Source organism: Lissotriton helveticus, chromosome 8, assembly GCF_964261635.1.
Source record: "Lissotriton helveticus chromosome 8, aLisHel1.1, whole genome shotgun sequence".
NCBI classification, from domain to species: Eukaryota; Metazoa; Chordata; class Amphibia; order Caudata; family Salamandridae; genus Lissotriton; species Lissotriton helveticus.
Window position 1 is genome coordinate 1,038,972,763 of NC_136069.1, and position 25,627 is coordinate 1,038,998,389.

The 25,627-nt window shown below is 44.1% G+C and overlaps 1 protein-coding gene across 2 annotated transcripts in view; it reads right to left on the bottom strand.

The window, feature by feature from the left end:
* Positions 1–25,627, bottom strand: part of MAP3K15 (mitogen-activated protein kinase kinase kinase 15) — a 1,227,172-nt gene that overhangs the window by 832,017 nt on the left and 369,528 nt on the right. For both annotated transcript variants that reach the window (XM_078657886.1, XM_078657885.1), the window contains exon 3: positions 16,912–16,935. In XM_078657886.1, the coding sequence (XP_078514012.1) occupies positions 16,912–16,935 (24 nt within the window). The remainder of the gene's footprint in view (positions 1–16,911; positions 16,936–25,627) is intronic.

The window sequence follows — 25,627 nt, forward strand, 5'->3', positions numbered from 1 at the left end:
AAAACATGCGTGTTGAGGAGATAATGGCCAAAACCACAATACAGAATCAATATATCCACATGACATTGAGAACATTAAAAACAGCTTCTAAACCTTGGAATTCTAGGTACTTAATGAGTTGCCAAGCACAAGCACTAAAGCATGGCAACTGGTGGTAGTTCTCCACCTCAGCTCTACCTCAAGTTGTGGTAAGAACCAGTTAAGACCATCTTCAAAATATCTGGAGTGGACAACATGAAAGAAGGTCTTGCGGTCAAGAGAATCAAAGTTAACAGTCATGAGAGTCGTAATAGAAGAACATGTGGTTGTCAAAAAACTTGACTTGGCTAAGAATCATCATCTTTGTGAAGAGTCGCCGACGTAATTTGTTACACATATTCACATTGATCCACGTATTTGTCATGGGGTAGCCACTCTCTAAGGGTACTGCTGACATGTATAAAGAGTGGCTACACCAATCTTAATGCACTGTAATCTTTTTGATGAAGGATTGATTTGTCTACTGTAAGAAAACAGGGTTTTTTGCAGATGTCCCCCCACTTTTGTGCCCCTATTTGGACTTTTAGATGCTGGTTGTTGACTCTGTCAGTGCACTGAAGCCTACTAACTAGGTTACAGGGCTCTCTCCCTAAAAGTGACATGTGTAATTGGCATCCTAAATTGAGAGAGACAATACCTCTCATATTAGTCCCTGGTAAGGGGTACTGGGGTACCCAGGGCATTGGTGGTAAAGGAATATTCAGGACCTGCAGCACTGGTTCTGCCACAGTGATTGACCCAGGTAAATTGATGACAGCAGGCCTGCGGTTGCAGACTCCAGGACCAGTGTTCACTGCTCCATTTCAATGTTATCCTCACCATCTGTGACAGGTTCACAGCACTGCTTTTAAGTATATGCCAGTCACCCCTAGAGAAGGCATCTTGTGCCCAGGAGGCAGGGTGCTGTATATTAAGAGTGTAGTCATGTAAGTACAAGCTTATTTGTCTCTACAGTGGCTTTGCCATTAAAGTACACTATAAGTGATAGGTGCTCCATAGGATAGCATGGGACTGGCACCTGGGTACACCCAGGTTGCTAGCTCTATTATGATACTACCTAAAGATGTCTAGTTTGTTGTCAAACACCATGCGTCTCTCCCTGACATGAATCTAGTATCACGGAAAGGCTGGCATGCACCCATGTGGCTACCTAGAGGCTACCCACCTGGTTACCCTGCCTGATGTGCTTCAGCTGGCAGGCCCGGGTTTTCCCTTCCCAGCTGCCACCAAGACAGGTTTCTGACCTCCTTCCAGGCAGTGTGAGCACTCACAAGAGCCAGGACAAAGGTTTGTGCAGGAAGGAGGTCACACATCCCTCCTCCCAAGTGGAATAGTGAAGAGGTACAACAGAGCGGTGAGCATCAAAGGCTACACTGCCTCTGATATGCATCTGGGCTGTCCCCTGAGAAGGACACAGCCCTACCCTTGCCCCAGGTGCGCTTGGACCCAGGCAAGGTGGAAAATTAGATACGTAGTGTAAGCCTCCAGGAAGGTTGATCACACCTCAAGGGTGAGCAGCCTGATCGGTACACCTAAAGTTGATTTCTGCGATCTTTAAGAGCGCAGAGATAGTGGGCTCTGGGTAGAAAAGGTGACTTACACACCGGATATGGTCACCTCAGAGGCGGATTAGCTTTAAGGGACTAACTGTCTATTGGCTATTATCTCCCACACCCTTAACTCCCCTAAATTGAGGGTTCGGGGACCTCCATGACACCAGAACCTCAATTCTGAACAACTTACTTCAAAGAAGGACCATGAGGAGACCCATGCCATCAACAACAGGAGTTTGCTTCCCCCAGCACAAAGCAAAACAGGGATACTGTGTTCCTGAGGCAACAGACTTAGAAATGAGTGAAGGACCCTCCTCCTTGGCTAAAACTTGACACTCCCGAAGTGAGGGACCCTTGTGAAAGCCAGAAATACTCTCAGACTAACCTGGGTTGGTGGCACCAGTCCCCTGTAAAGTGCAGGTACAACGACGCTCAGGATCCAAAGAATCACTGACCAGAGGGCCCTCCAAGTGATCGTCCAAAGTTAAATGGTGTAGTGCAGTCTGAGAGTTGTAGTCTGGCTTTCACTGAAGTTTCAAGCTGCTAATGCACTCCTCTGGGCTTCCAGAACTCTAAGGTGACTTAAGTTACTTTTACTGCCACCAACGATTGTTTGTCACCATTCCGGTAACTGACCCCTGACCTCGATGCTGCATTAAGAGAACATTTCACAACACCTGCGACTAACATTAGTGACAACGCTGCTCTTGTGACTTTGCATCCCCTTTCTGGCAGCACCGTCTCTGTGGGATAACTTGCTTTACAGCAGGTCCCATTTAGGACCACTGACAGCAAGGACAACCACTGCACCTGGGCTCCTCTGGCCAGGGAAAATTGAATTGACTGTTGTGGCCCGATGCTGGGACCCCCACCACCTCTATTCTGTGAGAGTGAGATGCAAATCGACTTCTAAATGACCGATTAGTACTATTAATTTTGGATGGCGGAAAGCCATCCAACAGCTCGTCGGAGGCGTTCCGCCTTACATCATAGGTTTCCGTCCGACCGCCATAATATGATACTGGTGGTTAGAGGCAAACCTGTGAAGGAATCCTGCTGCCCTTCTGACGGACTCAAAGAGCATGTCAGGGAATCGGTGGGACAGAGAGTCCCCAAATGGCGGCAGTGCCTGCTCAGACACAGCCATTGGGATTAAGAAGTCTGTTTCCCACAGCCTTTTCATATCCGCCTGGCTGTTTGAAAGTGACTTTGGGGTCCCCTAGCAGGACCCCGTCTCCCAGGCAGCATCCGCAATGAGGCCTGGGGGGCACCTGTGGTGCCCCCCAAACATCCATGTACGTGCGGTGGGCACAACATGGTCCCTGCCACACCATGCATGGATGGTTTAAAAGTGTTTTTTTACTTTTGTGGCTTGTGCTGCAGCCCGCAGCACAATCTGCAATATTAAAAATGCACTTTCTGACCACTGTGAACGCAATCACATTGTAATAGTGGAAGCAGGACCGCCAACTCCTTGTCGGGCGGTCCCATTTCCACTACAATATCAGTCGGTCGGAGCCATAGATATTTTTGTAATCAATATTAACACTTTCTATGTTTCTAACTTTGATATTACTTACCTTAAAATTTATATTCTTGTAAACGATATTGTTACTGATGATATTTCTGCCTGACGCTATTTCTAACTTGATATTTCTGTAGATGGATATATAAATTTCGATATTTTGGCTGAATGCCATTTGAAAGCAAAAACAGATATGGTGGTCTGCTGACCTCAGCAGTCCACCATCCCTTTGCTCTCAGCGATTTGCAAAGGGTCGGAAATTGTGACCTACCTCATGAATATTAATGAGGAAGGTCAATTTAAGACCCAATGTGAATCGCAAACAGTGTAAAATACACCGTGGTACATAGCTGTTTGCGATTATCTAATAGTGAATTGCAAAAATTCACTATTAGGTAATCACAAACCTGAATCTATGTACATCTGGCCCTTAGTCATTCTCAGTGACAGCTGTAAATTACAAAGTTTTTCCAGACTGGGAAGCTACATGCAACTTGTGGGTGAATACCCACAAAAGCTAAGATCTCTGGATGTCTATACGTCTGGACCTTTCAAGTAACACTCACAAACGCAGGTCACAGCAAAATACTTGCAAATGCAGAAATTCTACCAAACTGTCAGAATGTACACTTTCGCAAATGCACTTTGTGTATGTAAAATTCTGCCCGTCCAGATTGTATTAGTACTGGGAATTCTCACCAAGTTTAAATCTTTCTACTTCCGTGCCTTGGGTAAAAATTCAAGATAAGAATCAGGATTTTTACCATTCATGGCCTCCAAATGGTGTAAGGTTTTTCCCAAAAAATACCTTGACAATGTGATATTTATTTTAGAGATAAATATGACTCCCTTATGTTACCTGAAGCAATGGGCTAAAGTCTTGCTACAGTGATTTGATGGTTGTACATTCGTATATTAGGGATGTGCCTGTGCATTTCAGGCAGTGTCTGAGGCTCTGTAGCTGTGCCTTGGGATTAGGGACAATGCCTAAACATTTGGGACTATCCTAAGCAATTAGTGTAATCAGTTTTTAATGTGTTGAGGAGTAAGTGCCAAGGTCTAATGTTTTTCTCAGAAGCCTGCGACATGTGCTACTGAATGTCAGTGTGCTGCATACCAAGGCTTATTTCTACCACATACCTCTGTAACCCACCACCAGACTGGTGCCCCCTGTCTTTATCTCACTCTTTCAGGTTCCTGTTTTCTCCCTTTGTCATAGTTTTACAGACTTTCTTCTCCGTGTAATCTAACCAAAGTTGTTCGGTGATGGAGCAGGGAGACCCTAGATAACATACGAGATTTTATTCTTTTATCAAGCTGACATAACTCAAAACGCCTGACTATCAGTTCGTATCTTGGTTTGACCTCAATTTAAAAAAGAGAACAATCCGAGAGATATGCATCCAACTGTGTATGCAAGTCGCTATTCAGCCTAAAGATTGCCAAAAAAAGCATCTTTTAAACAATCGATATAGGCTAATACAGTCCATTATTTACTTTGGTGCCTCCACACAACGTAGAAAGGATGAAAATGAGTACCACATTTAAAGGTACCCCTTTGTTTTAATTTTTAAAACTGGAAGAAGGTTCTAGACTGTGTCAAAGGTCAAGAAACTACCGACCTACTCAATAGAAAACTCTGTCCTGAAGAAGGTGGTTTAAGAAAGTTACACCGAAACGCAGCGTCAACTTTTTCCTACAGTTTTCTTGATATTCTTTTGTGTTTTTTAAAATGTGTATAATATCCAACACTAGGGGGTCCATTCTGATTGCGGGCAGATCGCCACCGCCCGTATGGTGGTGGCGGTCCGCCCGCAGAAAACCTCCGCCCGCACTGAATTCTCCCCCGCCACATTACCATGGCGGGGGGAGCCTGGCGGACGGAAAGACCGTCCGCCGGAAAAGCTGCTAACATGGTGGTGGTGTCTGGGAGACACCGCCATCCATATTAGCATAAAGGCGGGGACATGCCTTTCCGTGGTGGCAACGCCGCCATGGACAGGCAGGTGGAAATCACTTCCGGAGCCTGTTGCAGGTCCCCAGGGATTCTGGGGGGTGGGGGGTGCACATGGGGGGTACCTATGGTACCCCCCTGCATTTCAATATACAACGTGGCAGGCACCGCGCGGTGCCTGTCACGTTGTGCATTGAACTGCATGATGTGCTTGCGGCGGGCGGTGCTTTCAGCACCGCCCGCCGCAATGCTAAACATGCGGGATTTGTCCGCTACTGTGGCGGGCGCATCCTAATGTCCCCCACGGGACCCCCGCCCTTATGGCGGGCGGACCCTTTTTGCATCGGGATGGCGGGCGGACAAAGTCCGCCCGTCATCCTAATGTGCCCCCTGGTGTTGATTTTTATGTATTTGTATTTAAAAGTGCATAATGTATGTATGATCCACTGTTTAAACATTTTTATTGATTGAAATAAACTTGTATTTGATATTTTTTAAATATTGTTTAATATTGCTATTGTTCTCAGACAAAGATACAAGGTGTATGTTTGAACAACGCTAGATTACTATAGCTTCTTGACACAACACATGATCTGAATTTTACATTTAGGGACCTTAGTGTTTTTCATGTTAAAGATTATATAATGTCCTTCTCTGTAGTGTTATTGCACTGAATGTGGGTTAAAGACCATTTTATGCCATTTTCATTTGGACTAAACTGGGGTGGCATATTGAGTAAAAGAACAATGGATTTGATCTAGATCTATTGACTGTGGGTGAATGCTTGATTTGCTCTGCATTCCGTCCATCATCTGTGTGTCTCTTGTTTTCTCGCCCTAAGTGTGCCGAGTATGCCCAGATGTGGGGCCTGGGCTCACTGTGCCACTGGATTCACGCTAGCCTGGCTGATGAGGGGTGATGCCCTGAAACCGGTCCCAGGCTGCTTGTTTTTGGTCCAAGGAGGCCTGGCTTAACAGTTCGGTCAGGACTGTTCCCATGAGGCACAGGCTCAAGACTGATTTGCATATGGCTGGGTCTAAACTGGGGTGGTATGGTAGCAAACAAACTATGGATTTAACCCAGATCTATTGACTGGGGGTGAATGTTTGATTTGCTCTGCACTCCATCCATCATCTGTGTGTCCTTTGTTAAAATTTTCATTTGGACAGCATGTTGGAGAACTGACATGGGTAAATTGATAAACAGTAAGTTTATCTAGGCATTAAACTTGTTAATTTCATAGAGATTTCCAATAGCCAGAATATATTTTTAGATGTGGACAATGCTTAATTTGTAAAAGAATAAGTGCTGGTGCCTTAAACCCTGCTCAGAAGGCCACGGCCGGTACAATTAATTGAAGGTGTGTGGAATACCACGGCTATACAAATCTTAAATCTATCTCATGCCTCTTTAATCCACTATCAGACACTCCCTGCCCCTTTGTGTCACTCTTGAAGGTTCCTGCTTTCTCCCTTTGTGACTTTTTTCCCTTCTTCATCTTCCTCCGTCTTTCCTCTTTGTGTGTTTTAACCTCTCGGTAAATGTCTGCTGCAGAAAAATAAGTGCTGGTTAACAGACATGAGTGTTGGTGGCCCCCACCAGCAACCACCAGGTCAAATTAAGCAGTGGTGTTCATGATGAATGAAAATCTGTAAGGAGGGAGTTTCAAAGACCAAAATGGAGAAGGCTTTCCCACCAATGGATTCTGTCCTACAGTCAGAGACCTTAAGCCACAGCACTTGTAGGTGACAGGAAACAGTGAAGCATAATCAACCTGATTGTTAAACAAGCACCAGTAAAGCCAATAGAACTCGCTTGTGAAACCCATTAGCTTTGCCAAAGCCTTTATGTGATATTCCATTAAAATACATAATAGAAAGAGGAGATACAGGGGGGAGCAGAGGGAGGGAAAATAGTCCCTCATATGCATGTAATACAAGGTTTGATATCAACAGTAGAAGGATATATAAGATCCAATCAAAACACAGTGAGACCGATATGTTCCTGGGTGTGATAAACACAACAGGGAGGGTAACCATCAAATCAAGAGCAGGAAAGTGAGGGAGACAGGAAAGCCATCTAATCATAAGAATCATAAGTCAGGGGTAAGCGCAAAGCACACTCCATAGACATCATTATGAGCGGCCTGTTAAAATCCCCAGACACTCACTCTCTCAGAATTTCCGTTTTTGTGTAAAAGTGGGTAATTCGGGGGGTAATGGGAATTATGACATTTTGAGGACTAACAGGCTTGTTTCAATACTGATCCCTTAATGTTTTTCTCTTGTCTTTCATCTGTAGTTTCAGCTGTTTGAAAAAATTCAAAGTTTTATAGACAACATACAGCTAATTCTGGCTGTAGGTGAGGTCTAGAAATTTACAGCTTCACTTTGCCGAATAATTTGAGCATCATCAGCAAACGTGGAAAATACAAAAGTGAAGCACTAGATCAGTGCCTTAAGAGGGTGCAAACGTAAATTAAAAATAATAGGTCATATACAGGCCTCTTGGGGGGCCCTGCAAGACAGAGATGTCACTAGGAAAAAGAAAGAAGGTGTACTGACAGCGAATAGTCTGCCAAGATGGAATGTAACAATCATGGGAGGAGCTGCCAAAACCAACCTGCCTCAGGATTCTCTAGAGGACCACCCAGCTAACAGAGTTAATTGCCACCAGCAAGTCTAATAAAAAAAAAACTCTATTATCTGCTGCCAGAAGCAGCTCATTCAGTAGCACAAGCAGTGAGGTTCCAGCAGTCAGACTCCAAAACAAAGGACTGAAATTAGTGGAAAATTAGATGATTATGTGTTGCGTAACTTAGAAACTAATTGCTTTGTTAATTGTATTATTGTAGTTTCTTATTTGAGTGTTCTTTTCCCTCTGGTATCTTTGCATGTAAAATGCAAAAACCTGCCACAACAGACATAAGCACAATGTATACCGTATTTTGCATTGGCGAATGAGAAAATGTTTGGGAGTGTCTATGCCCATATGAAACACTCCACCCGAAATCAAAAGGTTGTATGATGTTACAACGCGATCTTTTAGATCGCGGTACATCACAACGCATCTTTTCCAACGCAAGTCGTTACCCTGACTTGCGCTGTAGGGTGCTGGATTTAGGAATAGTAAGATTTACTATTCCAACTCCAGCTTACGTACAGTAGGGAAGGTGTTGGAATAGTAAATCTACTATTCCTTAGTCTAGTGCGCCCTCCAGCGCAAGTCGTGGTAACAACTTACATTGTAAAAGACGCATGGTAATGGCAACGCGTTTTTTTGACCGCGTTGTCATGGTTGTTCCCCAAACCGGAAGGTATCTCCCCTGATTTTGGGAACCCCGGCCTTCTGAAATGCTCTGTTGGAGCCAGACTACTACCAATCCTTGAACAAAAATCACCTGCAATTTTGTGATTGGCGTTCTTGGTGGATACAAATAACACCACATCAATAACTTTGAAGTCGATGCGGCCTTTACGTCAACAAAACCTTAATTCAACATGGTCATTATCTTGATGCCAATTTTGAAATTACAGGTTTATTATCCTAACCCCAGTCCTCACAGTTTGAGCGTAAGAGACATGTTGAGTTATTTGCATTTGAGTAAATGGGCACGCACGAATGGTTTTGTGAATGTGAAAATCTTTCAGCTCTATGTGAAAGAATGCATTGTGCTACCTTTGTCTACGTTGGTTGGAGATGCTACCAAAAGAAATACTCATATAGAAGGGAATTATAGGCAAGGGACCCTGGTTTAAAATACCTAGTAACAATGCATTTATATGAACATAGAAATGTAATGAAAGAACATATCTATAGGTTACATTATCAACATATGTATAGCGCTCTGCTGCCAATAGTATTGCCTTATAGCACTGTCTATCTATTATGCTCTATCTTGGTTTCTCCTTTTATGCATCAAAGTGGACCTGCAGTAGCGCTTATTAAGAGAAAATTTGCATCTATTTGATTGGCTAACAGAAGGACTCCTAATGATATGTAAATATATCATATTAATGCCAGCAAACAATGTATTGTGCGGGGACAATTGAGGTTTGTATTCTGTAGGTTCAATAACCATATTAAAACAGTGCTCTAAGTGGGAAATAAAAAGTAGGGGAACTGTGGGTGGAGAATCAGGGGGTAGGAATATCCGAAGATTGAATCAGTGGGCGGAGTCAGGGGTGTGGCTAGAAATAGCAAAACATACCAATTTTTTGTACGTTTAGCATTTCACTGACCAGTTACAGCTTATAACGTTATTTAATTAAAACAATGGATAAACATGTTTACTTGAGGTTTAATTCAGGAAAAAGCAAACACTTATAGGGAATATAGGTTTATGTAAAGCGTGTGAAATATAAGCAGGAACAACATGTTACCTTAACCCTTTCGTTGCTGCTGTCGGCCAACGGCCATCGCGAGCACTACCTTTGTAGTGCTGCGCACGTCCGTTGGCCGACGCGGCCCTGCCCACTCATCAGAACGCCCGCACCGCGGCGGAATTGCTGCAGCGGTTAAGGTGTTAATGCTTTTACTCTCATTGTTCAGACATCCATGAATATTTTTTGTCTCCAACATTGAGGTCATGAATACAGGGCTCCTCATGTACACATGTGTTAAGCAGGGCTCAGAAGAGAAAGGGACTCTTCAGGAGAATCTAGACTCATGGAAACCCCCAAAGGCTCCTTCATATTCATGTCATCCAGCTAGCTGCTCAACCATAATATAGCAAAAAAAGAACAACTGGTGGACAGAATGAAGAACAATATCATACATTCACCCCAGTACAGAGATCTGGGCCTAAATCCATCGTTTTTTGCTCACCATGCCATTCCAGTTTGGACCCAGCCATGTGCAAATCAGTCTTGATCCTGCACCCAATGTGAACAGTCCAGCCCGAACTGCCAGGCCATATGTATTCAAGTGTCCTTTCATTCGGGAAGTGAACACAAAGCAGTACCCACTGAACTATGCACATAAAATATTGCTCTTTGATATGCATGGTACATGTTCTTTGCAGCAGGCATATTCCCTTCTGCGCTACCTTAGATGAGTAAAACAGCCACTAGACAAAACATGCTCCCATCTCTCTCCAGCAGGTACATTGATCACCAAAGTTATCTTGGCACTTGTATTGTTGACCGAAACCTGCTGAATATACAAAGAACTTTGCAGTGTTACTAAAACTCCTGCACTTGTACAAAAACGGTCCCCCCACAAACTAAACGGTCCCCCTACCCTTCCAGCCGCCCTGGGAAACACATGCTCCTGCCCTTTCACTGCTCCTATCCAGTCAGTACTCCTGCTCATGCTCAATCCACACTTCTGCTTCATCAATTCCCCTGCCCCCTCCCTTCTCCTGCCCTGTCACTTCTCCTGGCCCGTCACTTCTCCTGGCCCGTCACTTCTCCTGGCCCGTCACTTCTCCTGCCCTGTTCACTGCTCCTGTCCTGTTCACTGCTCCTGCCCTGTTCACTGCTCCTGCCCTGTTCAATGCTCCTGCCTTGTTCAATGCTCCTGTCCCGTTCACCGCTCCTGTCTGTTCACCGTTCCTGCCCCATTACTTCTAATGCTTTGTCACTTCTCATGCCCTGTCACCTCTCCTGCCCATCACATCACCTGCCTGTCATGTCACCTGCCCATCACTTCTTGTGCCTAGTCACCTCTCCTGCCCTGTTGCCTCTCCTTCCCAGTCACCTCTCCTTCCCTGTCACTTCTCCTGCCCCATCACTGCTCCTGTCCGATCACTGCTCCTGTCCTTTCACCGCTCCTGCTCCGTCACCTCTTCTGCCCCGTCACCTCTCCTGTCACCTCTCCTGCCCTGTCACCTCTCCTGCCCCGTCACCTCTCCTGCCCGTCACCTCTCCTGCCCCGTCACCTCTCCTGCCCCATCACTTCTCCTGCCCCATCACTTCTCCTGCCTGTCACTTCTCCTGCCCGGTCACCTCTCCTTTCCTGTTGCCTCTTGTGCCCCTTCACTGCTCCTGGCCTGTCACTTTTCCTGCCCCGTCATCGCTCCTTCCCGTTCACTTCTCCTGTTCAGTCAGCACTCCTGCCCGATCACCGCTCCAGCCTCATCACTTCTCTTGTCCCATCACTTCTCCTGCCCCGTTCACTGCTCTTATCCGTTCACTGCCCCTATCCGTTCAATGCTCCTGCCGGTTACCGCTCCTGCCGATTCCTAATCACTGCTCCTGCCCCTTCACTTCTCCTGCCCCATCACTTCTCCTGCCCCGTCACCTCTCCTTTCCTGTCACCTCTCCTGTCCCATCACTGCTCCTGACACGTCACCTCTCCTGCCCCGCCACTTCTCCTATCCGTTACTTCTCCTGCTCGTCACTTCTCCTGCCCGTTCACTTCTCCTGCCCGTTCACTTCTCCTGCTCGTTACTTCTCCTGCTCAGTCACCTCTCCTGCCCTATTACCTCTCCTTTCCGGTCGCCTCTTCTGTCCCGTCACTGCTCCTGCCCAGTTCACTCTGTGTACAACATTGACAAATTACACAAGGTGGAAAATTCCCCACAGTACTGTGTTTGGGGAAAGCTCCATTGTAATCACTAACTCCAAACTCACTGGCACATGACATGCTAAAGGCAGACGGCAGGCGCATTGTCATTCGAAAGAGGGTAATCAGCCTCAATCGGAAACTAAAACATTTTCAATTGGAAACTAAAGCATTTTCAATATTATATACAACAAAGCCATAGTTGTATGAATGTAGTATATTTATCTTTTCCAACCAACAACCTTTGACAAAGCCAATAGTCCTGGCTTGTTGTAGGTGTAATGTTACTTGTAATATATATGTGAAGGCAATAACAGAAGCAGCAAAATACAAGTCGGGCAGCACATTACGCTGGGCACATATTTTTAGCATAAATGTTTTAAGCCACAACCTTAATTATATCGGCCACGTCCCTTTGAGAGCCCCCCAGTTTTTTCATCCCACTTAAAGCCCTGCCCCAATTGTGCTGTGAGTGATGGAAGGTCATGAAAAGTTGGTCGTATGGGTGTCAAGGGGGATCATATTGTCAGAGCCACTGGAGCGTCACAACGAGAGATTCCCCAGCACACAGGCCCTTTACGAGGAGATACAAAGCTATACTGATCTGCGCTGCTTAACGATTTCAATCAGATCTGCAGCCATTGCAGTCTCAGACAAACAAAGTCAGCATAGAGGGAATTGAGACAAATAGTTTTTCTTAGTCTCTTTTGATTGTACTGGGTTGCCTTCCTGAGGAACAGTGCAAAAAATGTCAGTGCAGTGGAAAAAAAAATGCCTCCATGAGTAACCATATACACCGAAAAGGCATTTTTTCAGGCCTTCTCACGTAACATGACACAATCATTGTATTGTATTGTATTGTATTGTAATTGCATTTAAATAGTGCTTACTACCCCCAACGAGGTGTCAAAGCGCTCCTTCGGGGAAAGCTCCTCTGTAATCACTACCTCCAATCTCACTGGCACATGACATGCTAAAGGCAGAGGGCAGGCGCATTGTCATTCGAAAGGGGGTAATCAGCCTCAATCGTAATGACAATGGGCCTGCACTCAGCCTGTGAGAGCTCAGGGAGGGGCTGCTGCAGCCTCTGGAGTTCAACAGAGAAGTGCAAGCAGCCAAAAGAAAAAAGTTATCGTTTTTATTAAGTGGGACTATTCTTGCATTCAAAAATGGCCGCCGTGCATGCACACACAGCCGCGCAATAGATGTCCTGTCATTACTATAACTGTAGCAGGGATCACAGCAGCCACCAAGGACAGTTTCAGCCGGGGCGATGTTGGCGACCACAGCAGTCACCATGACATGGCAACAACCACATCTTTAACTACTGCAAAGCCCATAACTGAGACAACACCTTTCACCAAATCAGCAATGACAACAAAATATGTCACAATAGGATGGACCACAGCAATAACTACAGCTAAAACCTCAACAGTGAGAACCGCAGCAGAGGCACCAACTGGAACAATAGCTATCTGAAAACAGAGACAACGACAGTGACCACAGTTGTAATCACTAACAGAAACAAATAGATGTGAAAAAAGTTGAATGCTCAAATTAATATATTACTCTGGGACACATTCTAGTCCATTGTTTTTTGCTCACTGTGTCTGCACATATAGGGACTAACCAAATGCAAATTAACATCGGACCTGCTCCAATAGGAACAGTCCAGTGCAAACTATTATACCACGTTCCCACTAAACAGGAACACAAGCATCCCCAAAACCAGTTTTCTCTCATGCTGGACGTCATCACAGAGGTACAGCTCAAGTTCTAAGGCACAGGACAGGGAGCCCCAGACTCATGTCTGAGTATAATGTTTGCAGTTAAGGTGTCTCCCGGAGTAAAACAAATAAGAACTGGAAAGGTCTAAGGTCTGTCTTTAATGTGCTTGTTGGACTTGGTCCTTTTTGCAGGGTCATCCCCAAACATTTTGCCTTCCTCCTGTATTTTAACTGACCTGTTGTTGGTGGTTTTATGACTCCGGGCACTTTACCATCACTGATCAGTGCTAAAGTGCATATGCTCTTGTAAAATGCAATGGATTAGTGACTCCATGATTGGCTTATTTGATTTACTTGTCTGGCCCTAATACAGTGCACCATGTGTGCCCAGGGGCTGTAAATCAAATGCTGCTGGTGGGCTTGCAGCACTGATTGTGCCACCCACAGGAGCAGGTTGTAAAGTGTGGCTCAGGCCTGCCATTGCAGAGCCTGTGTGCAGTCTGGGACTGCCATGTCGACTTGGCAAGTGCACCCACTTGCCAGTCCCCAAATCTTCCCTTTTCTACATGTTAGTCCCTCCTATGGGCAGGGTGCATTGTATGTGAAAGGTAGGACATGCCCTGATTTGTGTGGCATGTCCTGATAGTGAATTACAGCCGATTTCATTTTTCACTATTGCAAGGCTACCTGTTCCCATAGGCCAGGATGGGCAGTTGCATTAAAGTTTGATTAAAACATCTTATAATCCTAACTGACCCAGGGAACAAGGTAGGAAAACAAGTTTTGTATGCCTGACCTCAGAATGTTAGAATACATCTTTTAGTGTGGGTGATTTTTACATTCTGTGTTTGAAAATACCACTTTTAGAAAGTAGGTATATTCTTGCCTAACCATCCAGTATGCCTCTGCTAGGTTTGTGTATTCCATGTCTGGTTTGTGAGTGACAGGGGGCTGGAGAGGGCTTTGGCTCCAGCAGTCTGATGAGTCAGGGTTGGGCTGAATAGTACCTGGTTTGAATAGAGAGTAGGGAGAGGAGATTCCCTTTCACTTGCCTGAGCCTACATAGATTAGAGAGTAGGGGGGAGATTTCTTTTCAGCTACCTGGGCCAGGTCTGCTTTCAACAATGCTGTCTCCACCTCCTGCTAGGAAGCTGCACCAGGGAGGACAGAACCAGTTTTGGCTAGGTCCAGACACTTTCTGCCTCCAGAGAACAAATGATTTAGTAGAATAAATACCCCAGAACTTTAGATCACTTCTGGGAATCAAGACAAACCTTTGCCAAGGAGAGAAACCAAGGAAGCCGAAGGAGGAGACTTCCCCTGGGCTGTGTGCTGTTTGGGGTCGGCCTGCAGTGGTTACTTATTGCCAAGGAAAGGGTAAAGAAACTTTGTGTGTACTTTGTCATCTTGAGGAAGATCTCCAAGGGCTTGAAGCTGAGCTTGCCTCCTGTTCTGAAGTCTCAGGGACACATATACTTCACCACTAGCTCCTCTGAATTGCCTTTCTGGGAATTCTGCCTGCAGAGAGTTGCCTGCTGCTGTTTTTGCGACCTCTAGAGACTGCATGTCACTGGGAGCTGGAAGTACGATGCAATGAGAAAAAAGCGTGTCACCGCCGCAGCTATTGTTGTTGCATAGCCGAAGAAGCGTGTCACCACCGCAGATGTTTGCTGACGCATCGCCGAAGAAGCGTGTCGTATCACCGGAAGAGAGTGTTGCAGCACCTATCGTGGCTCAAGTCAAGTGTCCACCGAGTTCGTCACATGGCCATCAGGCGTGCAAGCATCGCATTCAAATTGACGCATTGCATCAAAGACGCCATTTTGTCGCATCACACCGATCGTCACATCGAGGCACCATCTTGTCGCATCGTACCGGGACACAGTAAGAAACCGAGCATCAACTCCCCACGCAGTAAGGACGTGGCACGTCAACTCCCCTGCGGAGCAGTAAGGAACCAACGCATCCACTCCCCTGAGTGTAAGGAACGGCGCATCACCTTCCCTGTGACCCTTTTGTTTGTTTTGCGTGACGCATCTAAGGTACTTTGAGAGTAAAGTGTTGCATTTACCATCTACATTGAACCAAGCTATTTCTACCATTTTAAAGTCATATTCTTGATATTGTATTGTGGATTTTTGTCATTTGGTCTTGTGTTAAGTCAAGTAAAGATTACTTATTTTTCTAAACTGGTGTGGTGTCCATTTGTAGTGTTTTCACTGTATGTGTTCACAAATGCTTTACACACTGCCTCTGAGATAAGCCTGTCTGCTTGTGCCGAGCTACCAAGGGGGTAAGAAGAGGTTATTTTAGGAGTGTATCCCCCTTCCCCTGACTAGAAGCAAGGGTCCCTATTTGGACAAAGGTGCAAACCATTGCCAACTAGAGACCCCCATTTCTAACAGTGCTAATGTGTGAAAACTCACGTGTAAGCACATGCGTAAAGACTGTTTGCGTTTTGTCTCTGTGATACCTGCCTCTTTCTGAGCATTCTATATCGGTGTCCTGTTTTTCCCCATGCTTATGGTGACATGTAGCAGGCTACATGTGACATTTTATAAAGAGTCTTTGTGCATTTCAACATGAATGTCTTTGAATGTGTTACCACATTAAAGCTGGAACTACTGGTTTGGCCAGGGCTCGTTTTAATTTAACACATGGGTACTGTTAGAGTAGTTTGATAAGTCTTTCCCCATATGTCCATTCCCCCATCTGTCAGTGGCAGCTTTTCAACAGAAGACCAGACCGAGCTTGGAGTTCACAAACCATTATCAAGGCCCTAAAGAATTATGCGATTGGGCGGCTGTGGCATTTTTGTATAATTATGGATCTGAGTCATTTGCCAGTCATCTATCATCGGCTGCATGATCTGCATATTCTAACAAAAATATTGTTTCTAGCTTAAACTGTTCAAAAGTTACTAAAAAGCAGCGACACGTTGCGGCTCAGTGGCAAGTTCTATGTTACACTGGTAATGATTAGGCTCAACCTATGCCTAGAGTGTGTTAACAAGTGTAAAAATTACAAAATAATGAGGTAATACCATCAGAAAATATGCTGCATTACGCCACATAATTTGGCTTTTCTTGCCGCAGACTTTTGTCAACCCTGCTGCATAATTTGTCTCTCCACCTGCACATACTTCTAGCGGCCCTGACTATTGTACTGATTAATAGAAGATTAGTTGTTACAAGTATTATAAAGTACCAATGTGATATAAAGCCCTTTACATTGTTCACACATTTCACATACTCTTTGCTCTCTGATAAACATGCAGTTACTCTATACTTATAAAAACAGGAAGTCATTAGTCATATCTGGAGTTCTGGGTGTAACCGTTCACCTAATCAGCCCAAATGGCAACCACAGCCTTTCATGACTGTACTACTTGGTAGCCAATCTCAGTATGACGCACATGCAAATGTTCCTAGCTAGATGAGTAGGCTGGGTCAATGGGCCCTCCAGTTGTAGTTGACAAGCGTACTAATTACATACATATATTTAGCGTCAGCCACTGCACAGCGCTGCATGCAATGATTAAGGTTACATGATGTGAACCGAGAAAACTCACGTCTTATGCTGAAATACTAAAGTGTAAAAACTTACTGTGTTCTTCTGAGAAACCATGTCCTACAAAGCGAAAAAAAAGAGAGAGAAATGTCAATACTTCCAATGTTATATTTGTCTTTTTCCCAGTAGGGAAGGCAAAATGAGGCATTACTAGGCAAAGGGAATAGAACTGCAGCAATGACCCCACAAACATTTCTTTGCAGATGCAATGATTATGCGCCTACTAGAGTCTGCTGTGCATGCTCTAGGCGCTCACTCACTTTCTACTTTGCACGCTCTAGGCGCTCACTCACTCTCTGTGCTTTAAGCTAATATCTGAAGTATAATTTTCCCAAGTTATAATCAGACAGCACTTGTTGAAAAATACATATTACCTCTTACCAGTGCCACCCCGCAGGTGATAAGGCCCGGGAAGCACTGGTGAGCTCCGATGGAACCCCTCTGGAAGGATGTACGTTGTTACAACGCATGCTTTTACCACGCATGCTTTTACAACGCAGGTTTTTCAACGCAAGTTGTTACAACGACTTGCGTTGGGGGGTGCTGGATAGTGAATAGTTTAATTTACTATTCCAACTCCAGTCCCCGTGGATAGTAGGGAAGTTGTTGGATAGTAAATTAAACTATTACCTATCCTAGAGCGCCCCCCAGCGCAATTCGTTGTAATGACTTGCGTTGAAAAACCTGCGTTGTAAAGGCACTGCGTGGTAAAAGTTGCATCGTAAAGGATGTTTCCCCCTCTGGAATCCCCTGTGCTAAGTGCCATGTCCAGAGAAACGAACAGCGCTTGTTTTAGCAGTCAGCGGACGATGGCCACAAAGATGCAAGTGGCCCTCAAGATGGCGGAGAAAGGGCTGTGACTAGCGGCCGAGCAAGACCCATCTGCACTGAAGGCCTACCATCGAGAGAAGCTCGGAGCCTGAGACTAGCGACAGGAGCAATGGATTCGCCAGAGAGCCCCCCCAGGGGTGCATCAAGGACAGACCTTGCGGCATGGAGGTCAGGACTGAGAGGAGCTGTGGGTGCCTGGCACAAGCTCAAGAACAGCCCCTGGATCCAGCATGCCGCCTCCGCTCACAACCACACGGCTTTCTACCCCTACGGCCATCACCAGCTCAGGGAATCCCTCCAGCCCCAAGATCTTCGACTCTGAGTGCAACAACACCCTGAAGGCCTGGTTGACCAAGCCCTGCATGAACCACAGCAGTCGCAAGAAGATCATGCTCTGTAAATATGTAATATATATTTGTCCAACCCTAATCGATTCAACTTTTCTTAAAATGAAACCTTGAGTGAATTTGCAACTCGTATATATGCAACTCTAACCACGAGTATCCGCAATAGACGCATGCACTTACTACCATTCCTTATGTGAATACAGAGTTTTTCTGTTTGTATCTGTTATGTTATTCATGTACACTTCAACACATTACCCCTGGTTTATTATCCAGAGAAGGGAACTAGAGCCTAAAGCGTCTCTAGGGTGAGCTGGCCTTCAAATGAATATAATACATACAATTTAGCTACCCGAGTAATCTAATTAGTTATAGTACATTACAGTGCCCCTAAAAACACTACCTGATAGGAATGATGGGCATATAAAAAAATGTAAAGGGCTGTCCTCACTCACCACCAGGTGCCATGCTTCATCATAGGAGGGCCCTCACTCTCTAAAAAACAGGTTTGACAGAGAGCGGGCATACACCTGAAGACAGGGAGGCACTTCTAATTTTTAGTGGGGGGCCACATGAGTAGTGAGTTTAAAAATCAATGTAGTGTCCCAGATTACATTTATTCATAGAACACATTACTTGGAATTAAAATGTAAAATGTGGGTCTGAGGGGAACTATTACCACATCACCACTGTTACCATTGTGAACATGTTTCTGCCTATGGCTTCACTGAGTCCGCAGCATTCTATGGGACAAGCATTCTGTTGTGGGTAAATGATGATATAAAGTAGATGGTAGCCAGGTAAATAATCTAAGTAAGATGTTTATTAGTTGGTTTCAATAAGATATGTATTAGGTCCCACCAGGAGCTTGATGGATGTTGCTCAGCCCTCACTCACCAACTGACATTCTCCACACACACCAGGCACACACACATTCTATTCACTCTGACATCACGCACACCAACATTCCACACAGACATCTCACTCATTCTGGCTGAGCAACCTAAAGGAGATAAATCTATTTACAACATATCTCCTTTTCTTCACATGAATTAAAGAGAATTGCTTGTAACATAAAGTAATTAAAATTTTGAAAGATACACATGCAATGTAAAATGATAAATCCTAGAACACATCCCCTTCCCTTGGGGAAATTTGAAAAAAAAAGAAAAATAGGAAATTAAACAACTTTTGACATTAATAAAAATATACTATAATAATATACTAACGCATCTTAACACTAAAGCTTTTTAAAAAGCTAAATTAACACATCCAAGTAAACGAATTTACTAACGTATCAAAATTCTTGGTTGCTAAACAAACCATTTAAAAATATTAATCTAACGCGTTTCACTAGCTGCGCCATTAAATACTTAGCCTAACGCGTCTTACTTCTCGCGCTTTAATATTAATACAAATGCGTCCTACTAATTGCGCTTTAATTATCAATGTAATGCGTCTTACTAATTGCGCTTTAATAATCAATGTAATGCGTCTTACTAATTGCGCTTTAATACTCAATGTAATGCGTCTTACTAATTGCGCTTTAATAATCAATGTAAAGCGTCTTACTTATTGCGTCACTTTAATAACTAATGTAATGTGTGGGTGAGTAAGTAAGGCTTACGCTGAAAGACATACGAAACTAAGAGGACTGAAATCAGTGAAAAAGGGTGTGCACTACCCCCACTGAAAGAATAAAATAATTTAAAGAGACCAGCTCTTATAAAATACATCCCCTATAGAGAAGTCCTAGCGCCAAGAGAATACTTGCCATTAGAAATAGACTCATGAAAACCTAAGCTCTCACTAAGGCACCACAATATGTGAACATATGTATATGCTAACACAGTATGCTTGACCTAACATACGTTGTACCTAATAAACTATGTATGACACTCATAACAGTAGGGTAACATGAGAAGTAACTCAGGTGCCAAAAAACAAAATAGTATATAAGCTGTATGCAAACTAATGAACATTGTATGGAAAGGTATCAATATCAATATTATGCATTAAGTAAAGACATAAGTGCATTTAAATGATGATGAAATGAGAAATATGTACGAGAAATAAGTACATATAGTATACCGAAAGCAAAATAAATAATGACAAGAACATCAAAAGTAATCGTTCCATATGTTGAAATCATTTGAAGTAAATGTTCCAGATGAAAGCAAATAGGTGCTGGTGAGCGGTGTCTCACCCGATCTGAAACTGAGCACTTTTAGTCAATATGGAAAAGATTATTCAAGACACGAACCAAGTTTGAAGAATTCGACCTGCTAACAAAAACCAGTTCCTGTGGAGAGCAACTGCAGAGAGACTCATCTCCACGCTCCAATGTAGAAGAAGTCCCAATAAGAACACAGAGCGGCAGCAAAATGTAAAGGTATCTTAGTGCGTAGCCGCTTCTTTTCATGACAATGAGGCTCTCACCTTGACACAGCAATGCTGCTGTAAATAATCTCCAAGCGCCACACAAAGATGAAGAAGGTATGAAGTCAAACAGCTGAGTCGTTGAAATGTGTTCCCATAACTTATGGAAATTAAATGACAAAATTTCCGACCTCCGCTGCGTGACCTTGCTCAGTGACGCCCCAGGTCAGAGGTTGAAAGCTATCGATGCTGCCTGCTGCAGCCACAGCGCCGTGAGCGCACTGACCATTCTTCTGAGGTAGTTGGAAATTCTACTGCGTCATCAGTGAAGAGATGACAGAGAAGGCTGAAGGATCTCTCAGCTTCAAAACGGCAAGTGCGTGCTTGAGCTCGTGGCAGTGTTTTGAAATCCAAAAATAGCAGTTAGTAGTAATTTGACACGAAGGATTGAGGCAAAGTTAATTTAGAATAAATAAAAAAATTCCCTCGCAGGATTATTGTACTCGGCAGGTTGCTTACTCTGCAGGTTGCATTATTTCGAATTGTAGACCCAACAGAAATCAGGCAGTTAATAGAAAGTACTTGTGATGGTCTGAAGTACTAGGGATAACTTTGTTGTTTAAACACAGGCTCCGTTATGATATTACTTCAAAATTGAATACAAATGGTGTTAGCTGCAGAATAAATCAAGTCTTTGAGACGAATTTAAAGTTAAGGTAGATAAGTGGTTTGCTTGTCCTGATCGCAGGGATTACAGCTGAGTTGGCACAAATAGATAAAATTTCAACAGAAAGCAGGAAAACTTAAATTTAAAAGGAACATGAAGCGCCCTGAGCAGGCTGTCCAGGAGTTGGAGGACACTGGTGGGACTCGAGAGGGCGTTCTTTTCCTTGTACTAATTTTAAAAGATGCTTTGCTTTGTTTCTAAGTTGCTTTGCTTTGTTTCTTGTTTGAATAAAGTTCAGAAAAATTGTAAGTTTCCTCACCTTCTATATTATTGTGGCTGTAGCACGTAGGGTTTCTTCAAGACCGTCGCCAAAATGTTGTGGGTAAATGATGATATAAAGTAGATGGTAGCCAGGTAAATAATCTAAGTAAGATGTTTATTAGTTGGTTTCAATAAGATATGTATTAGGTCCCACCAGGAGCTTGATGGATGTTGCTCAGCCCTCACTCACCAACTGACATTCTCCACACACACCAGGCACACACACATTCTATTCACTCTGACATCACGCACACCAACATTCCACACAGACATCTCACTCATTCTGGCTGAGCAACCTAAAGGAGATAAATCTATTTACAACACATTCAATACTGTTAAGCATTATTATATGTACAACGTTACTTATGTCCTCGTTTTAATTAAGGCCCCATGAACTAGTTATGTATTCATAGGTATCTATGAACCAAGCATTAGGTTAGAGGTAGACATAGGTCACACTAACTAAAAGCCAATCCTTAGTACATTGCTTCAATAGGAGCCCATTTGTTCGTCCTGAAGAATGCAGCGGACTCAGTAGAGCCCAAGGCACACATATTCCAAAAACAAAACCCTGGGAAAGTAAACTTTCTCTCTATTAAACCACAGTATATTCTATTTCTCCCTTTAAACCTATCTCTCTCTCTCTGCCTACATTTACCGCTCTCTCTCTCTACCTAGTGTCATGCTCAAGATTTGTAGAGTCCTATGCAAGACATTTAAAAGGTTTTTTGTTACCTTGGTAAAGTTTAAAATATAGTTTAACACTATATAACATGCAACTATTTAACATATAGTATAATAATGTTTAACATATAGTTTAACAGTACTATTTGGCATCATGTGGCTTGAATTCGAAGGAAATGGTTAGTAAAATTAAAAGGCGATCCTACTGAGGCCCTCAAGCTATGTCTTGCCCAGAGCCCCAAAATTCTCAACATGACACAGTGTTTGTTGCTGTCAGAGGTGAGGATGCATGGTTGAAATGAAAGGGAAAGCAATACACAGGCCCAAGCAGGATTCAGAGCCGATATTTGAGAAACTTTATACCTCAGGGGTTGTAGCATCACACGTTGAAATAAATAGATCCGTGGCAAAGTAAAGTATTTTCCAAAGTAGGTTTGTCTATAAAGATAAGAAGCCCCCTGCTACTAATGCGAAGTTCACCTAGGTAGGGAAATACATACTGTAAAGTTCCTAGGGCAACTTCAAATTCTGTTTAGAAATGCATCATCATATTCTAATCAAAAAGGAAGAGACCATCATTAATGATTGAAAAAGTAAAAAAAAATTTTTTTTATATTTTCATCATATTTATATGATATTTTGGACAGAGAAAGGAGCAACAAACTGCAAACATTCACATTCATCCATTTATCCAATCATACCAGTCACATACATATTAGGCTCATTTCCATATGTTCTGTACATTAGATGTGCATTGATTGTACATAGACCATGATACAATTACAGTATGATGACATGTTTATATTTATATATGAATCCAGAACAGAGTTTGCATCAATCTTGGTTGTGGCAACATTCATCTACGCGAGTTTCGGCAGAGAGGTGCCTTCATCAGGAAAGCCACTTCCTATAATGTTTCTCAAAAGATGCTGGTCACACAGATTAGGATGTACTGTCCACCTAGTGGAGTAAATGATAGATGTCAGGGGCTCCTAGGTGTGATGAGGATGGGGATTCCAGGTATGGATATCTTGGGAACCGAAGTGTACCTCCTATCGAGAAGACAGACTTGTAACAGGCTTGTAACAAGATCTCTAATAGCTGGAAGATACTTGTATGAACATGAAGCATCAAACTGGATATGTAAGGGGGCGCCCTGTTTAGAGGATGATGAACATCTACAGCCGAATCCTATGGCCTCTGTTCGCGCTGTTGCATGGTCCTTGGTGATTTCCAAATTCGGACAGAAGTAGGTTTGTTCCAGTAAAGGACCCACGACTGCTCACTAACACAGTAGCACAGTCAATGAATCAAAACCATTCAAACTATCTAGAACACCCCCCATATATGGCATAGGCAAATTCAAAGTACAAAAGAAATATGCAGTTAGACATTTATAATTTCAATACATATGTGAATATTGTTAGAAATGGGATTTCTGGTTAGGCTAAGGCTTGCGCCAAAGCCAGGCAGAAACCACCACTCTAGTCAGGGCAAGGGAGGTACACGCCAAAGATAACCCCTGCTCACCCCCTTGGTAGCTTGGCACGAGCACTCAGGCTTATCCCGGAGACAATGTGTAAAGCGTTTGCGCAATACACACACAGCAGCAACACACCAGGCACACCACAAAAAGGAACTCCACACAAGGGTATATATAAAACTAGCCTTTGTATTACCATAAACACATTAGATCATAATCACGCAGATACACTGTGCCAACTGGCACTGGGCAGTATATACAGGGGATTATATACACATGACAGGGTCGCGTGGGCCCCTGTCAGAATCAGCACTTAGTAGAAATAGCACTTAGAATAACTGTAGCACAAAATAACAATTGTAGAACACAACCAGTAACCACTGGAAAAATGGGTAGGTACACAGTCGAAATCAAAATAACAGTAGTAGCGGGGTGGGCACCCGCTTGGGCTCCAATACACGGGGTGGGCACCCATAATAAATAATAAAAAATCGGAGCGACTACGCAGGGTGGGCACCTGCGCAATGCCAGCCACAAATAAGCGGGGTGGGCACCCGCGCTGCAGGCGTTATGGGAGGAATCCCTAATCTGGGGATTCCCTCATTATCTCTTCAGCAGCGCAATACTCCATAGTCCCAGTACCTCTTCCAGGTGAAAGAAAAATACAAGCACTCCCCAGGCACTAAGAGGAGAGTCCTCCCAAGGTCCAAAGCAACAGCACAGGGTCCAAAGAAAAGGTCCTGGAGGCAAGGTGGAGCAAAACAGCTCCCAGCAAAACCCTCCAGGCACCCAGGGGCAGGGCAGGGCCCAGGGAGGCAAGCCTTCCTCTGGGCCCCCGCAGCAGTACGCCCCTGGTAGATTCAAGTCGCCAACAAAAACAAAATCATGGGGTCACAGCCCCTCTTTTATACACAAAATCCCTTTGTTTCCAAAGGTGCAGGCAAGGGCCGAACCAGATGCAACTGGTTCTTGAGCACTTTGTTTTGCTTAGCCCCTCTCCCTATTCACAGGACAGGCCAGGGACATCAGACACACCACAGGGGGCGGAAACCAGCATTGTGGAGGGAAGGCCCAGCCCTATTCAGATCCCAGGTGCACGCCTCCCTCCCATCAACATGCAAATGTCTCCATTCACCACCGGGCAGACCCATCCTAACTCCTGGAGTCAGGCACACCAGCCAGCTCCAGCCAATCACAAGCCAGACAGTCAATTCACATTTACTGCACAGGCATTCCAACTTCTAAAAGTGGCACTTCTACACTAGACACATTAAATCTGCACACATCATCGAGCAGCATTTAATCTCACGAGTTCGCACATACCAAACTCGCCCCTGCACTCCCCACACATCAGGAACTAACATGGACACACATATTCCCCATGCATTCCTATCGGAGGGCAGGCAACTCTCACCACACGCACTCAGACAGCGCACGCACTTTACACTGGACCACAGTGAAAAAGTGCGCAGAGGCCTAAAATCACCAACACCAGGTTACAGAGACAGGCTAGGAAAATGCAAAAAGTTTCGGGGTGAACCTGCCAAAAGGGTCAAGTCCAGCAGATGTACACCGCACTATGCCCTTACAATACATCCCTTTTTTTTTTAATAACAACGGAAAATAAAAGCAATAAGTTAGATAATCTCAAAACCTGACAAGAGCCATACTGACCCTACAAATCCTGAGCAAAGTACTTCCCTCTCCACCCTGAGTATTTCTCCCTCCTGTACTGAGTAGACCACGTCTGGAAGTCACAAAAAGTCCACCTACCATCTCCCCTATTACCATTAGTAGCTGGAGAGATTGTGTGAGGCATAGTCTCATGATCTCCTTTAGAAGAATGGGTCATCTCACACAGACCAAACCAATCATTATTTTCTGTGTCATTCTTCCCCCTCAGAGGCTCTTGACTGATACAATCATAAATAGTGCCTGCCTGTTCTTTGCTCAAGTTGATACGCGCATTTCTGTTCCACCATTCTATGTCTTCAAACAAAACAGCAATTTTAGACACTTTAAGTTCTTTTGCAGGTTGAGAGA